This window comes from Saccostrea cucullata, unplaced genomic scaffold (assembly GCF_032062105.1).
Source record: "Saccostrea cucullata isolate Sc308-1 unplaced genomic scaffold, CSIRO_AGI_Scuc_v1 ctg1232, whole genome shotgun sequence".
NCBI classification, from domain to species: domain Eukaryota; kingdom Metazoa; phylum Mollusca; class Bivalvia; order Ostreida; family Ostreidae; genus Saccostrea; species Saccostrea cuccullata.
Genome location: NW_026924106.1, coordinates 99,681 through 114,533, shown reverse-complemented (window position 1 = coordinate 114,533; position 14,853 = coordinate 99,681). Strand labels below are relative to the sequence as shown.

General features: G+C 33.1%; 1 protein-coding gene across 1 annotated transcript; it reads left to right on the top strand.

Annotated features, from left to right (window-relative positions):
• Positions 1 to 286: 286 nt before the first annotated feature.
• LOC134265737 (transportin-3-like) lies at positions 287 to 14,669 on the top strand. The gene is made up of 27 exons (XM_062747960.1): positions 287 to 517; positions 731 to 820; positions 1,499 to 1,540; positions 1,872 to 1,943; positions 2,069 to 2,142; positions 2,321 to 2,384; positions 2,508 to 2,600; positions 2,847 to 2,990; positions 3,178 to 3,261; positions 3,444 to 3,535; positions 3,836 to 3,911; positions 4,102 to 4,164; positions 4,367 to 4,513; positions 4,892 to 4,999; positions 5,245 to 5,342; positions 5,589 to 5,728; positions 5,959 to 6,150; positions 8,201 to 8,292; positions 10,342 to 10,427; positions 10,628 to 10,688; positions 11,023 to 11,166; positions 11,448 to 11,564; positions 11,825 to 11,919; positions 12,358 to 12,514; positions 12,848 to 13,015; positions 13,241 to 13,353; positions 13,612 to 14,669. The coding sequence occupies exons 1-27, from the start codon at positions 401 to 403 to the stop codon at positions 13,670 to 13,672; spliced, it is 2,790 nt and encodes a 929-aa protein (XP_062603944.1). The 5' UTR covers positions 287 to 400; the 3' UTR covers positions 13,673 to 14,669.
• The last annotated feature ends 184 nt before the right edge of the window (positions 14,670 to 14,853 follow it).

Below are 14,853 nucleotides of genomic sequence, written 5' to 3'. Positions count from 1 at the left end.
TGCTAGAAAAATATTTTTGATTTTATTTATTATTATTTCAAAAGTTGAATTTATATCACTGATTTTATTTTTAAGAATAAATCAAAAAAAAATCTCTACACGAATATTCAATGAACTAGTTACTTAATTATTAAAAATCACATTTTTTGAAAATATGACTGATGATAATGAAGAATAAATCTATATCACTGGTTTATATTTACATTCCCCTTTAAGAAAACCTAATAAATAGTTGATAATATATCACTGTACATGATTTTCACTTTTAGGTGTGATATTCAGTGCGAAGCTGCTATACAAAGACCAACTTCCGGCAGGTTTCTGCCAGAGAAACACGAGTACCTAATTTATGTATATATCCACCTTTCTGGAGCAAAAAGACCCTCTGTAGCTCTTCAACATGGACAGTGAACCGTCGTTGGAGACGGTCGGACAGGCTCTACATGCTTTGTACAATAATCCAGACGTAAGCGGAAAAGAAAAAGCATCGGTATGGCTTGGGGAGCTGCAAAGATCAGTAAGTCAACATTCCAAAATAGATATATTAGTTTTTTGTTTGTGTAAGGTAATTTAGCTAGCATGGTGAATTGTGTGAAGGAGATCCATGTCCACTATATGGTCAAAGCAAATTATTGTATTTGCCTTGGTATTTTTAGGATTTATCTCCATTTCTTGCCGATTTCATATTTTTGGTGATGTGTGTTTGTATTTGCTCGTATTTTTTATTCAGGTGTATGCATGGCAGATAGCAGATCAGCTCCTACGGTTACACCAAAGTATGGAATCATGTTACTTTGCTGCCCAAACAATGAGGACGAAGGTAAAATTGATTGATTGGATGGTCTGATTGTAGAATGAGCGCAGTGATACTAGCTGTGATAGCATATTCCATAGATTATGAAACCTAATCTTTCTATTTTGTACAACTTGAATTAGATTTAGCACCTCTATATTGAAAAATAAAGGTCTTACACTCTGTAGATATTAAAGGAGATTATATACTTTTAGTTAGAATAATCTAACTGTGTCTCGGTACAGGCCCTCACCACAGTTAGAATACGTCCCATATACTTGCAATGTAGCAAATCGGATGTCACATTTTGAAGAATATAAAATGATTTGCACTGGGAATAACAAAAATAATCAAAACAAACCTTTTTGAGATTGCTTATGCCTTTTATCCCATAAAATAATCCATATAAATACGAAAATCCAATTTAGTTTTTCTCTCGATTCAAATTACTACATTCGCTCTCTAATTGTTCCTAGTAAATGCACTATGCGATTATCGCCCGTGTTTCACATTACGAATATTTTTGTTAAACCGGGTTCAATTTGATAGAACATATCTAATATACTTTTAACTTTGACTATGAAGAGGTGCATATGTCACATTTTATACAACAACATGAGATATGCAAATAAATTTAATTTTAGATTAAGCAAACCTTATGTCAGATATTTTATTCAATTTGCTACTACTTCTTTTATTTTTTAGATCCAGTATGCCTTCCATGAGCTCCCCCCAGCCTCCCACAATGTAAGACTGCACTGTTTCTAACAATTCAAGCTAGAAATAAAAGTTACAATATAAAATATTATCTTCAGTACCCCCATAACCAATTGATTTATCTAGTTTTGATTGGAAAATAATTTATACTGGGGAACTATTGTATCTAAATGTTATATGGAGTTCTTAATGAGTCTCTTGAAAGTTGATCATGAGGCCATCTAGAAATATGTCATAAATATCTTTTTTTAGTATGATGTAGACTATTTGTATATGTTTACAGTGTGTTACAATAAATTTTTTTAATGACCGATATATACAATTTCTCTATGATAATAATTTTCTCCCCTCTATTCTACAGTCTTTGAGGGATTCCCTGATAGAACATGCTGGTAAAATTAATGCTGAAACACAGCCGGTTATAGTAACTCAGGTAGGCATTTCAACATTTTAGAAAAATTGCTCTCATTTTAATTTCCTATAGAAAACAAGAATATCAATATATAAATAGCAGATTTATAAGTAAAATTTATAAATGCTTCTGTTTTTTTCATTTAGTTGAGTTTAGCCTTGGCTGATCTTGCTCTACAAATGGCTTCCTGGAAAGATGCTGCATTGGATCTAATTCATAAGTAGGGTTTAATTATATTTGATCAAAACACTAAATAAAAAAACAATACTCTGCTATAGGGAATCAATGTAAATACAGTACCTATACATTGTGAACATTTTCATTGTGACATAAGAAGTCTTTTTGAAATCCCAGTTATGCGTGTACATGTACTTATTCTGCAGTATAAATGTTTACAGATTTGGCAGTAATCAACACCAGCTTCCTTTTTTGCTAGAGGTCCTTACTGTGTTACCAGAAGAGGTGAGGTCCCTTGATGTCTTCTGTATATATAACAATTCTATCATTTTTTTTTTCATGATATTTTTAAATTGCTGATCTGGATTAGACATGAGGATTGAATCACCTTTTTGCTTACCTCTTTAGGTAAACAGTAGGTCATTAAGGCTGGGTGCAAATAGAAGGGAAGAGATAACTAAAGAATTACTCAAAGCATCACCCATGATGCTACAGTTGTTGGTAAGATCTTAGTTTATCTTTTAATTACATTATCATCAAAATTGCAAGATAAAGTATTGTCTATGATTAAAATTCACAATGCTTCTTGAGAAATATATGGTAATTTGATAGATTTTATTACTGGCAGATTTAAAACAAATATTTTAAAAAATCTAGCTCTTTAACATGTATATTCTTTCATTTAGCCCCCTCTCTTACCCATAAAAAAACAGGACCTCTAAAAGCTGGTTTAATTGTATTTTACAGACAGCTGTGATAGAAGACACTGCTTGTGATGAGAAGAACCAGATTCGGGTTTTCCGGTGTCTCGGTAGCTGGTTCAGTCTTAATGTTGTTCCTGAACCAGATATTGTGAACAGTAAACTGCTGACAGCACCTTTCCATGCAATGGTACGTGGGTTTGTTAATTATTGAAAATGAAAATTTTCTAGTTGTGATGTCTTAAAATATTGACGAATAATGTAGTTATTAAACTAGAGGACAGACAGACTGATGGACAGAGGTATTGATTACTATCTACCCTCCCACTTTTCAAGCAGGGGGAATAATAAAGACTTATTAATTACTGATTTTATAGGCCAACACCACTTGTCCCAATATGCTCCATGAAGCTGCTGCTGACTGTATTGTTTCTGCTCTGTATTCCTGTTACAACTGTCAGGTAAGAAATAATCACATTTTCCACCATCTTAATGGAAAATACACTGCTATGAAAACTCATTTTTCAGATTTGTTTTTCATAAAAATTTCATATTTTTGTATGTTTTATCCATTCTTTGACTGAAGTACAGGTAGTTTCTTAAGTAATTTTACAATTTGTGTGACAATTTTTTTTTTCATCAGGAGCAGTTACAGTTGTCCCAGAAGCTGTATCAAGGGGTGGTAACTCTCATGGAACCCTATCACATGTCAGTGGCCACAGAGGATACAGATAAGTAGGTCACCCCTTAAATAGGATACATTTAAGTAGGTCATTCCTGAAAAAAGAATACAAATATTAGGCCACTCTTAAAATAGGTTATGAAAATCAAGACAAGTAAAAACAGGATATTATTTAAGAAGCTAAGAGTATTGCTGTAAACATTTTGCTGGTTATGCATGCATTTCTAGTTTAAATAAACTATTTTTTAAAATTTACTCTAAAGTCCATATCACATCCATATACTGTGACACAGAGGTTCATGAAGTCTTGTTTAGGAGTTTAATTAAATGCTGAAATGTGTTATATTTTTCAGATCTATGAATTACTGTAGAGTATTTACAGAGTTGGCAGAGACATTTTTAGAACCAATGGTTTCCACTCCTAATCATGTATGTTGATTTCAGTCTTTCAGAATTTAACACAATTCGAGCTACTTGTACATGTAGATTTTTTTTTGGGGGGGGGGGGTTAAAACAATGTTATGAATAAGTTTCTTGTTAAATTGCTATGAGAATTCTCAGACTAAAAAATAAATGTATTTATTTTACAGACCGTAAAATTTTAAATTATGTTTTTTAGGAATTAGGAGATCTAAGTGTACTTGAACTTCTTTTAACCTGTGTTGGGCATCATTTATACGAGGTAAGATTACATATTATAAACTTCTTAAAATTTCAATGTTAACTGAATAACGATGAACTTTAACCAATGGTGTCTCTTTGAATACTCTTTTCTAACTACTTTGAGTAATATGTTTGTATTGAAAATATGATCATAATTTAAGCAGAAGAATATTCTTGATTGTAGTTTGCCGATTTTACATGTATGTTTGATTTTTCTGTAGGTCGGAGAAATATCATTCAATTTTTGGTATAGACTGTCAGAAGAATTGTATCAAAGAAGTATTCAAGAGGTCACTGATGTATTTAAACCCTATATACAGAGATTAATAGTAGCTCTATGTCGGCATTGTCAAATTGAACCAGACCATGTAAGTATGAAGATATCATATTTCTATAGATCATTAAATTTTTGTGACACCTTATTTTCACAAGATAATTGTGCTTGGTTCTCAAAAGAGACAAAACAAAATTTTGGTTATTGCTCTATGTAATCTTGAATATGAGAATTATACTTGAGAAAGAAATTTTTGTGAGCAGATTTTCTCATGAGCAAATAAAGTTCTCAGGAATAAAGAGTTATTTACTGTAACTGACTTCTGCAAAAACAGATATTCATTAAGTTAATTTTACAATATTCATGTCTAACGTTTAATCAAGAGCGATCAAGCATCTCTTATTTATTTTGCTACCAATGATGAATTTTTCTTTCTCATCAGTAATACAGGAAATTTATATCTGTTTTACAGGAAGGAATACCAGATGAGAATGATGATTTTGGAGAATTTAGATTAAGGGTTTCAGAATTAATCAAAGATGTTGTATTTATTGTTGGATCTTCACAATGTTTTACTCAGGTTAGTTTCAACTTTTAAAGTATTTTCTGGTATAAAAGTTGCCAAATCTGTTATTTAACCTTCCATAGACTTTATTGGGCACTAGTAATAGATAGTTTCACTACCGGTTTACATTTCTGTGACTTTCAGCTATGAAATTTTAATGCATGGAATATTTCCAGCTTGAATAGAAAGAAGTTTCTGATGATAAGAAGGGAAAATGTCTATCCTGTAACTGATTTCAGTGTTATTTTTGTTTTTGATAGATGTTTGAGAATATTAAGAGTCAGACAGAGAATACGTCCTGGGAAGTGATCGAGGCTTCCTTGTTTGTTATGACGGCCGTAGCCAAGAATCTCTTACCGTAAGTAAGGACAGATCTCAAAAAGTAATGGCAAGTTCGAGTAAATAATGACACACTACTGCAGAAAAAACAAGGCTATAATAATTATAGTTTAAAAAATTGGAAATCTAAAGTTTGATAACAAGCCAAAATAACTTAGCTAATGCAAATATTTCCATATACTGTCTGTATGACATATGGCGTTTAGCATGTTTGTCATGTGATTATTTCAGAAGGTGTTGAATGTTATCTGTACATATTTTGTAGGGATGAAAATGACATTGTGCCACAGGTTGTAAAAGCTGTTTTGTCCATGCCCCATACAGCTCACCTGGCTATAAGGTACACAAGTATCAAACTGTTTGGAGAGCTCTGTGAATGGGCAGAAAAACATCCAGAATTCTTAGGTAAACCTTTTACTACTCATATTTCTGTGGATTACAGTAAGATATCAAGTGATTTGAAAATTCTTCTGTGGTTGCCATACTAAGTTAATGACCCAAAACTTAAGTACAATTACATGTATAAATTAAAAAAATAAGAATCATGTAGGCTTACCAACAACTGTTTAAAGATGGTGTTTTCAAAATAGATACGAAAGTAACTGCTCATGGGAATGTGTTTTTTCTTTCTTCAGATCCCATTCTACAATTTCTGTTAGCTGGCCTTCAGGAGAAGACTCTGTCAACAGCTGCAGCCAATTCATTACAGAGTATTTCAACGACGTGTCGAGAACAAATGGTCAACCACTTCCAGGGCTTGGTACAAATTGTGTCAGCTCTGGAAACTTTCCAGCTCTCCAATGATGCTGCTATAGGTCTTCTTAAAGGTGATTTTTTTTTGGAAATAGATACATAATTTTATGTTAAATCCTGTTGAATGTGTAGGATTAAAATATGTATAAACACTTTATATGAAACGATGCATTGCATGAATTAGTGGTATTCATTTTTAGCTCACCTCAACGAAGTTGGGGGGAGCTTATGTGATACCCTCGGCGTCGGCGTCGGCGTCGGTGTCGGCGTCGGCGTCGGTGTCCCAGGTTAAGGTTAAGTTTTTTGGAGCAGTTTTCTTTTTAATTACTTCTGTGTCCTATACTGATTAGACATGCATGGAAGATGGTTTTAGTGTGTTTTATTGTACCAGACAAAGTTTCAGATGCTGCAATTTCAGCAAAGGAATTACCAGGTTAATGTTTTTGGAGCAGGTTAACATTTTTGGTGCAGTTTTTGGTGTGGGTTTCATTTCCAAGTAACTATAAGCCCTATGTTGACCAAACTTGCATGGATGATACATCTAAGGATGCATACTACCGGGCTTGCTTCGGATGCTGAATCTGACCTACATTTTCCGGTTGAGCGAACAGGTTAAAGTTTTTGGTGCAGGTTTCATTTCTAAGTAACTATAAGCCCTATGTTGACCAAACTTGCATGGATGATACATCTAAGGATGCATACTACCGGGCTTGCTTCGGATGCTGAATCTGACCTACATTTTCCGGTTGAGTGAACAAGTTAAAGTTTTTGGTGTAGGTTTCATTTCCAAGTAACTATAAGCCCTATGTTGACCAAACTTGCATGGATGATACATCTAAGGATGCATACTACCGGGCTTGCTTCGGATGCTGAATCTGACCTACATTTTCCGGTTGAGCGAACAGTTAAAGTTTTTGGTGCAGGTTTCATTTCCATGTAACTATAAGCCCTATGTTGACCAAACTTGCATGGATGATACATCTAAGGATGCATACTACCGGGCTTGCTTCGGATGCTGAATCTGATATATTTTCCGGTTGAGTGAACAGGTTAAAGTTTTTGGTGTAGGTTTCATTTCCAAGTAACTATAAGCCCTATGTTGACCAAACTTGCATGGATGATACATCTAATGCATACTACCGGGCTTGCTTCGGATGCTGAATCTGACCTACATTTTCCAGTTGAGTGAACAGGTTAAAGTTTTTGGTGCAGGTTTCATTTCCAAGTAACTATAAGCCCTATGTTGACCAAACTTGCATGGATGATACATCTAAGGATGCAACCGGGCTTGCTTCGGATGCTGAATCTGACCTACATTTTCCAGTTGAGCGAACAGGTGAAAGTTTTTGGTGCAGGTTTCATTTGCAAGTAACTTTAAGCCCTATGTTGACCAAACTTGCATGGATGATACATCTAAGGATGCACACTACCAGGCTTGCTTCGGATGCTGAATCTGACCTACATTTTCCAGTTGAGCGAACAGGTGAAAGTTTTTGGTGCAGGTTTCATTTGCAAGTAACTTTAAGCCCTATGTTGACCAAACTTGCATGGATGATACATCTAAGGATGCATACTTCCAGGCTTGCTTCGGATGCTGAATCTGACCTACTTTTTGTGGATGAGTGAAAATGTTAGTTTTGATGCATGTTTCATTTCCAATAAACTTGAGCCCTATAATGAGCAAACTTGCAATGATACATCTAAGGATGCACACTAATGGACTTGCTTCGGATGCTGAATTGGACATACATTTTTCAGATAATAGAAAGGTAAAAGTTATGGTTGCAGGTCTATTACCAAAAACTTTTATATAAACCAAACTTGCACAAATGCTGCATTAAGAGATGAAAACTCTCAAATTTGCTTCAGATGCTGGATTTTCATTACATTTTCATGAAGAAGAAGTAGTTTAAATTTTTTATGTAGGTCTATTTCAAAGTATCAGATCAAAATTGCTTTTAAAAATATTTTCATTTTTGGAATGTATACTTTTTGTTGGTTAATTGTGTGACTTTGCCTTACTTAAAGACAACATTCGTTGAGGTGAGCTCTGTAATCTCTGATTACCTATGTTTTTTATGTGTCTTACCTTCGTTTATCACAAACTTTCTTTTGTCTTTGTAGGAACAGCAACAATTTTAGCACAGTTTCCACATGATAAGATTGCAGATGGTTTACGACAATTATGTACATTTCAGTTACTACCTCTATCAAAAGTAAGACATTGTTACTTACAGAGATATTCATGTATGCTTATTTCATCAAAGGAGAGATAATAAATATTCACGATGGTTTTAATTCCGCTATGTTCGCAATTCATTAATTTTCCGCGAAATTAAACCCATCGTAAATTATATTATTTCTTTTTAAAGCGTTTAAACGCTCATACGAAATTTTGAATTAATTTCTTTCAGTGTGAAATTAAAGCCATCGCAATTGGTACTTTTTGAGATATCGTGAAATTTTAACACCGTGGAATTAAAACGACTTACAGTAATACCTTTTCCTGTCTATTTACATTAATTAACGTATCGCCAGCTGTCAATCACAACAAATTTTCAACCAATGAAATAATTTCGTTTATTCTGCGCGTAAAAAACTTGATCCGCCACATGCTCCGACAAACACTTATGGGTTGACACAATAAACAAATTGAACAAATAAGTCTATGATGGTTAAAATATGCATACCGATGACAGATATCCCGAAAGGGAATTATGGATATATAGAACAACACATTTCGGGACTTTTTACACGTTTTGGGACCTTTATTTTGGTCAGGAAATGAAATAAAACTCGTTTACTTGTTTGTTATGTTTATACATGTATACTTTCTTAGTTTGATACACAAAAACCGGTATAAATCCATGCACAGTATACATGCTATAGAGATTCATTTGACAGACTGTCTTTGCGTTAGAAATAAAAAAAAATACGAATATTCGTAAAAATTCGTAATATGAATAATAGAATACATGTGTGCTTAATCAGTTCATAACACTTCTACATATGTGCATGTTTTGCCCTCAAAATAATTGTCAAAATACATACACATTTTTAAAAGAGAACTAGATACGCTTTTTGAGTTTTTAATTTTACATTTATCACTTGTGTCTAAAGTTAACGGTTTTTATTACCAGTTATTATTGCATATGCAGGATTAAGTTTATAAACTTTTATTTTTCACTTTTTAAAAAAAATAAATTCGAATTAATCTACATATTAAAAATGATTCTATTTATCTAAAAATTATTTTTTAATTACTCCCACTTATTACTAGCATTTTTAAATTTATACACCATCATGTATTTGCTTCATTTTTTATATAAAGACATACATTGTCATTACCGGTATTATAACCAATATATATTTTGTTATATGAGGGTTGTCCCAGAAAAACACGAACTTTGTATATTAGATTTGTATACATAATATATATCTGACCAAAATTATTCAAAATCTTCATGCACTACTCTCTATTATTGCTTAAAAGTGTGCACATTTTCCACCAGAACTTAAAGGTAAAGAAGAAAGTTTTTTCCAGAGTTGATATTATCAGAGATTTATGGAATGACCATTTTATAAGTTGCATTTGTCAATTATTTATTGTCATTTGAATTTGGCATATTTTTATTGACTGAAAATGTCTAACAAGCCAATCCAACCCAAGATTATTGTGGAGGTGGTGTGGGCATATTATTTATTTGAGGAAATATGTATTTCCAAAACTGATTCAGCATTCAATTCCTTTATCAGCCAGACACCCCCCTTCAGAATCAAAGGATTGTCCCCTTATAGATAGGAACTAAAAGCATGTCTTGACAATGTCGTATGGGTTTTGTATATTATTGCTGATTTAATAAAATTATTAGATTACAAATTGAATGAAAGGTCATTGTCTTAATTTATCATTTACATGCACCCACATTTTTGCAAATGTGCTTCTACATGGATGTTTAAACAACACATCATGCTTATATTTTTTAATATTTTAAAAAAATATATGAAAGATTTTAAAAAGCATTTGCCCTTTGTTTTGTCTCAAAGTAAAAATATTTTGCGGCATGCTTTACAAGTCAACTGGCGTCGATTAATTTCAGATGTTGATGATGTCAAGGATTAAGCGCGATGGGCGGATTTTTATGGAGCATTTTGAGTTAAATTATGAAACATTCGTTGCATTTTTTTTTTTGGCTTAAAAAGATAGCAATTATACATGGTAGTAACATACAGTGGATATATAGAACATCTTTTGTTATTTTCAGTTAATAGCAGAACCAGTCAATAATCCAAAACAGGGTAGCCCTCACGATCCCACAAAGTGGCTAGATCGTCTTGCAGCTATCTTTAGGTAGGCAGACACATTTTCTATCTATTTCATGATTTATCATTCAAATTGTGAAAAAGAGCATTCTCTCCTACCTTAAGTTTTACATAATTTGCATTTTATTTGCATTTCCATATCTTTTTTTTCAGTGAATGTTTAAAATATTGAATAATTTAAGTTTGATTTATACAACAGTGTTTGTCAATGTTTTGAATTTGTTTTAGATATGTGAACCCCAAAGTATCAAATGGTCAAGCTCATCCCTGTAAACCAGTTATTCAAGAGGTTGGTCATTTAAGTTAGTCATTGAATCTAATGTAAACACAGTTTAACACACTGCCTATAAATTATAAGAAAAAAAATATTTGAGGGGATAAAAATGCCATGCTTTAGAATAGATTACTTTCAGGTGTGTATTAAAGATTGTCCTGCCCATGGTATTTGTGCAATCAATACCTTTGGAATCTCTTCTATATGACTTTTCCTCACTTAATTGCTCAATAAGTTTTACTCGACCTTACTTCTAAATATAAAGTGTAGTTTTTCACAGAGCAGTAAATTCATTTGCAATATCATTCTCCTTAAGATATTTTCTGACCTGTGTGTTCCCCTCTTTTAGCAGGTCTGGCCAGTTCTCTCACAGGCCTGTGATAAATATCAGGCTGACGTCCGGATCACGGAGCGGTGCTGTCGATGTATTCGGTTCGCCATCAGGTGTTTAGGACGGCAGTCAGCTGATTTACTTACTCCTCTCGTTAGTCAGGTAAGGGAAACAGGTGAAAAGGACTGAGAAATTGCATTTCAGAAACATTAACAAAAAGTCTTAATAACTTCACTATGATATTGAGTATTTAGACTGATTTTTTCATGGTGTAGTACATCAGACTCTATTTTGAAGTGTTTAACTTTTGACTTTTGGTATCAGCTGAAATATCCTATAAATGAAAAAGTAATTGTAAGAATAAAATGCAAAAACAGTGAATATTTCATAAACTAAATGCATATAAATTGTACTTAAACAATGGATATGGTTTTGTGTTACAGATGGTCACATTATACCAGGCCCATCAACACTCGTGTTTCCTGTACCTGGGCAGTATTTTAGTGGACGAGTATGGAATGGAGGCTTCCTGTCAGCCAGGACTTTTACACATGTTAGAGGTACACAGATATATACAGTTCATATTCTGAATCTTTATATATAGAATACAAATCCAAGTAAGATTGTGGAGAAATTTCATTCTGAAATGAATATTTTTTTATGCAGTAAATATGTAGCTTTATTTCTATACCAGGAAATGATAATTTAAAAAATCAACACCAGGGACATTTACATGCACATTGATTACTGTTTAAGAAAGACAAGAGACTTGTGTGTACGCATCATTCCTACTTCACGGATTATTTTCAATTTCTTTCAGGCTTTCTGTGTGCCAACATTTAAATTATTAGAAGAACACAATGGTCTAAGGAACCACCCAGACACTGTGGATGATCTCTTCAGACTGTGTTTAAGGTAACTATTTAGTATTATCTACTCTTAGGGATAAGAAAACTTTCTTTTAATTGGCTAAAGATCAAAAGAGCAATTGATGTTGATATTTCATTGATTGACAACATTACTTTAAAATGACATGAAGCGTGAATTTAGACATTGGGTTTTAAGATAATTTACTGCTTATGATTTTGAAAGCTGACAAGTATATGACCATTAAATTACTGCACATGTACATAAATTTATGCATTCAAAAATTAGCACAATCATCAGGTATCGAGAAGTTGGTGTTTTCATGAGTTAGTTACATAAATAATAGCTATATATTCTATTACGTATGAATTATTTGCAGTATTCTTAAATTAATGCATCATTGTCAACGGCAAAGCGGCTAAGAAATGGTGCCACTTTCTTTAGTATACATAAATTATGTAAACACTTAGTTTGTTTCTGTGACAGGTTTATACAGCAGGCTCCAGTGGCCTACATACAGTGTGGGATGGTAGAACCGATCCTCCGATGTGCAATAGCTGCCTGTTCACTGGACCATAAAGAAGCGAACGCCTCAGTGATGAAGTATTTATCTGACTTCTTAACCTGTGCAACAAAGAAAGACGTAAGCTGCACTTTTTAAATTTACAAACCTCTGTTCTCTTGACAAGGATTTTTGACTTCTTTGAGTTGCTTATAAATTTAGCAGAATTCATATAGAAATGGACATAGTTTAATGTTTAAAGTGTACATAATTCATATAATTTTGGTCTTGAAAGCATTGTAATTTTAGGAAACAACTAGTTTTCTACAATTTATTTTTTTCTCTTCCTTGTACATAAAAAGTAAAATCAACTTGTAAAATTCCTACACTAACTATTGCTGTTTCTTGAAACAAATGTTTGACTTAGAGACAGTAGTGATTCATGGAATAAATTAAATGTTTTTTTTTTTTCAGGAGAAGGATGATTTTCCATTAAGACAGAAGGCAGTTAAGACCCTTTTAAATGACCATGGACAGGCTTTAGTTCATGCATTAATCAATGCTTGTATATTTTGTTTACCAACTTTCATGACAACAGATTTTGGAGAAGTTATATTTGAAATTATGAAAATAGACAGACCAGTGAGTATTTATAGTGCTTTTTCAATTTGTTCCACCAAAACTTTCATAACTATTTATCCAAGTTTATATTTTTCATGAAAATTTCAACGTTTAAAACATGCATAAGAATTTTATTTTTTTCTTTAATCATATACACTTATATTAAATTATATATATGAAAATTTACATGTATTTCCTTTTCCATTTGTTATATAACTTTCTAATGGAGTCATATAATTGTTGTAGATGTTTTGTCGCTGGTTGGAGACCACATTGAAGGCCTTGCCAACTTCCAGTAGTGGGGGTGCAGTGACAGCAACACATAAACAACTAACTGACTTCCATAAAGCAGTCACTAGGTAACTATAAGACCACACATAAAAAAAAAATTTTACATGCAGTTACCACACATAAAAAACACATAAAAATTGACTTCCACAATGCCAGTTAACATACATGAAAGCAACTGACTTTAAAAAACACACATAAAAAAAATTAGAAGAATTGTGTATTTCTTCCTTTGTTTAAATTTTAACAATGCAGAATTTAGATAAGTTAATGAGAATTTTGCTAATAAATAAGTTTACTAATTAAAGCAAATTTTTTATTAATTGTAGTGCCGAGAATTACAAGGATGTGTCCCAAGCATTGAGAGACTTTGCCCGCCTCTACAGATGAGACCGTATCACCGTCCCTAGATAGCTAGTCCCTCGTAAGAAGTACAAAACTGCGACAAGTCCCCCCTCTCCCCATGAGCTAGCTGTGATCCTCTGCTTTTACTCTGTTGCCTCCCAGTGTTGTGATCAAATTCTACTCACATCGTCCGCGCCAAGTCAGAAGCAACCTGAGATTACGCGCCACGTCCTATTTATTGTTTACTCATGTCACTACATCTTCTTGTGAATTTAGACATCTTACTGGGTGGCCATTCAACATGTAGGACACCCGTGCATTGTGCTGGTGTCATGATTACGAGATCTTTGGAGCCCTTTGTGAACAAGCTCTCTGTTTTTAAGATATTTTATCATGGGTCAGTACCGATCCACTGTTGGTGGGCCGCCAGATTATTATTTTTTTTATCTGTAACAAAGTTGTGACAATCACTGTGAAGCTTCATTGGAGCTCTTAGTCAGCTAAATCATAGTTCTCCAACATGAATATTTACTTTTTTTGTTTGTTTAAAATTAAGACAAAATCAACTTCATTAAGAGGTTGCTCATTGAGGCCTTGAGCCTTAGGCTGACAGGGTCATGTGACCTAGATGCAGTGATTGTAATTGTTTTTGATTATGATCAGTATTTTCCTTTCAGGTTTTGCCTCTTTCTTCTGCAATGTGTTCATTTTGGTGCTTTTTTTTTTTATTTTAATGTTGTAAAAAATGAAATGTTGGATAAGCTTTGTTCTGGGCTTTTGGTGTCCATGTACTTTCTGCGTATATCTGGGTAGCCATATACTGATGTTAAGTATCTTAACAAATTGTATGTATGCATAATTATTTGTTGCAAGTACATGAGTATGTTAGATGTGTTAATATCTATGAAAGTTGAAAGTAGTAATTACTATTTATCTGTAAACATGTGTACCTATGCCTCGTTTGCTGATAAAAATGTCAACTGCCACATGATTCAAGTTATTAATTTTATAACTTAGGTTAAATCAAGAAAGTTTAGTAGTATTTAATGGTCATTTTTTCTGTTCAGATTAGGGGATATATGTATGTACCTCCTAAGTATATGCACCACTGAGATGAAAGACAATGCCCTTTTAGTGCTTTTTATAGCATCAACAAAAAGGGTCCATAGATAAATCACTATGTTTAAGAGAAAAAGAGAAAGTGAAATGATCCATAATCTGTTTTA

Coding starts and splice junctions, on each gene's coding strand:
- LOC134265737 (XM_062747960.1), top strand. CDS start 401: ATGGACAGTGAACCGTCGTTGGAGACGGTCGGACAGGCTCTACATGCT. Junction 3,912..4,101: donor TGGTTTCCACTCCTAATCAT/GTATGTTGATTT, acceptor TATGTTTTTTAG/GAATTAGGAGATCTAAGTGT. Junction 13,354..13,611: donor TTCCATAAAGCAGTCACTAG/GTAACTATAAGA, acceptor TATTAATTGTAG/TGCCGAGAATTACAAGGATG.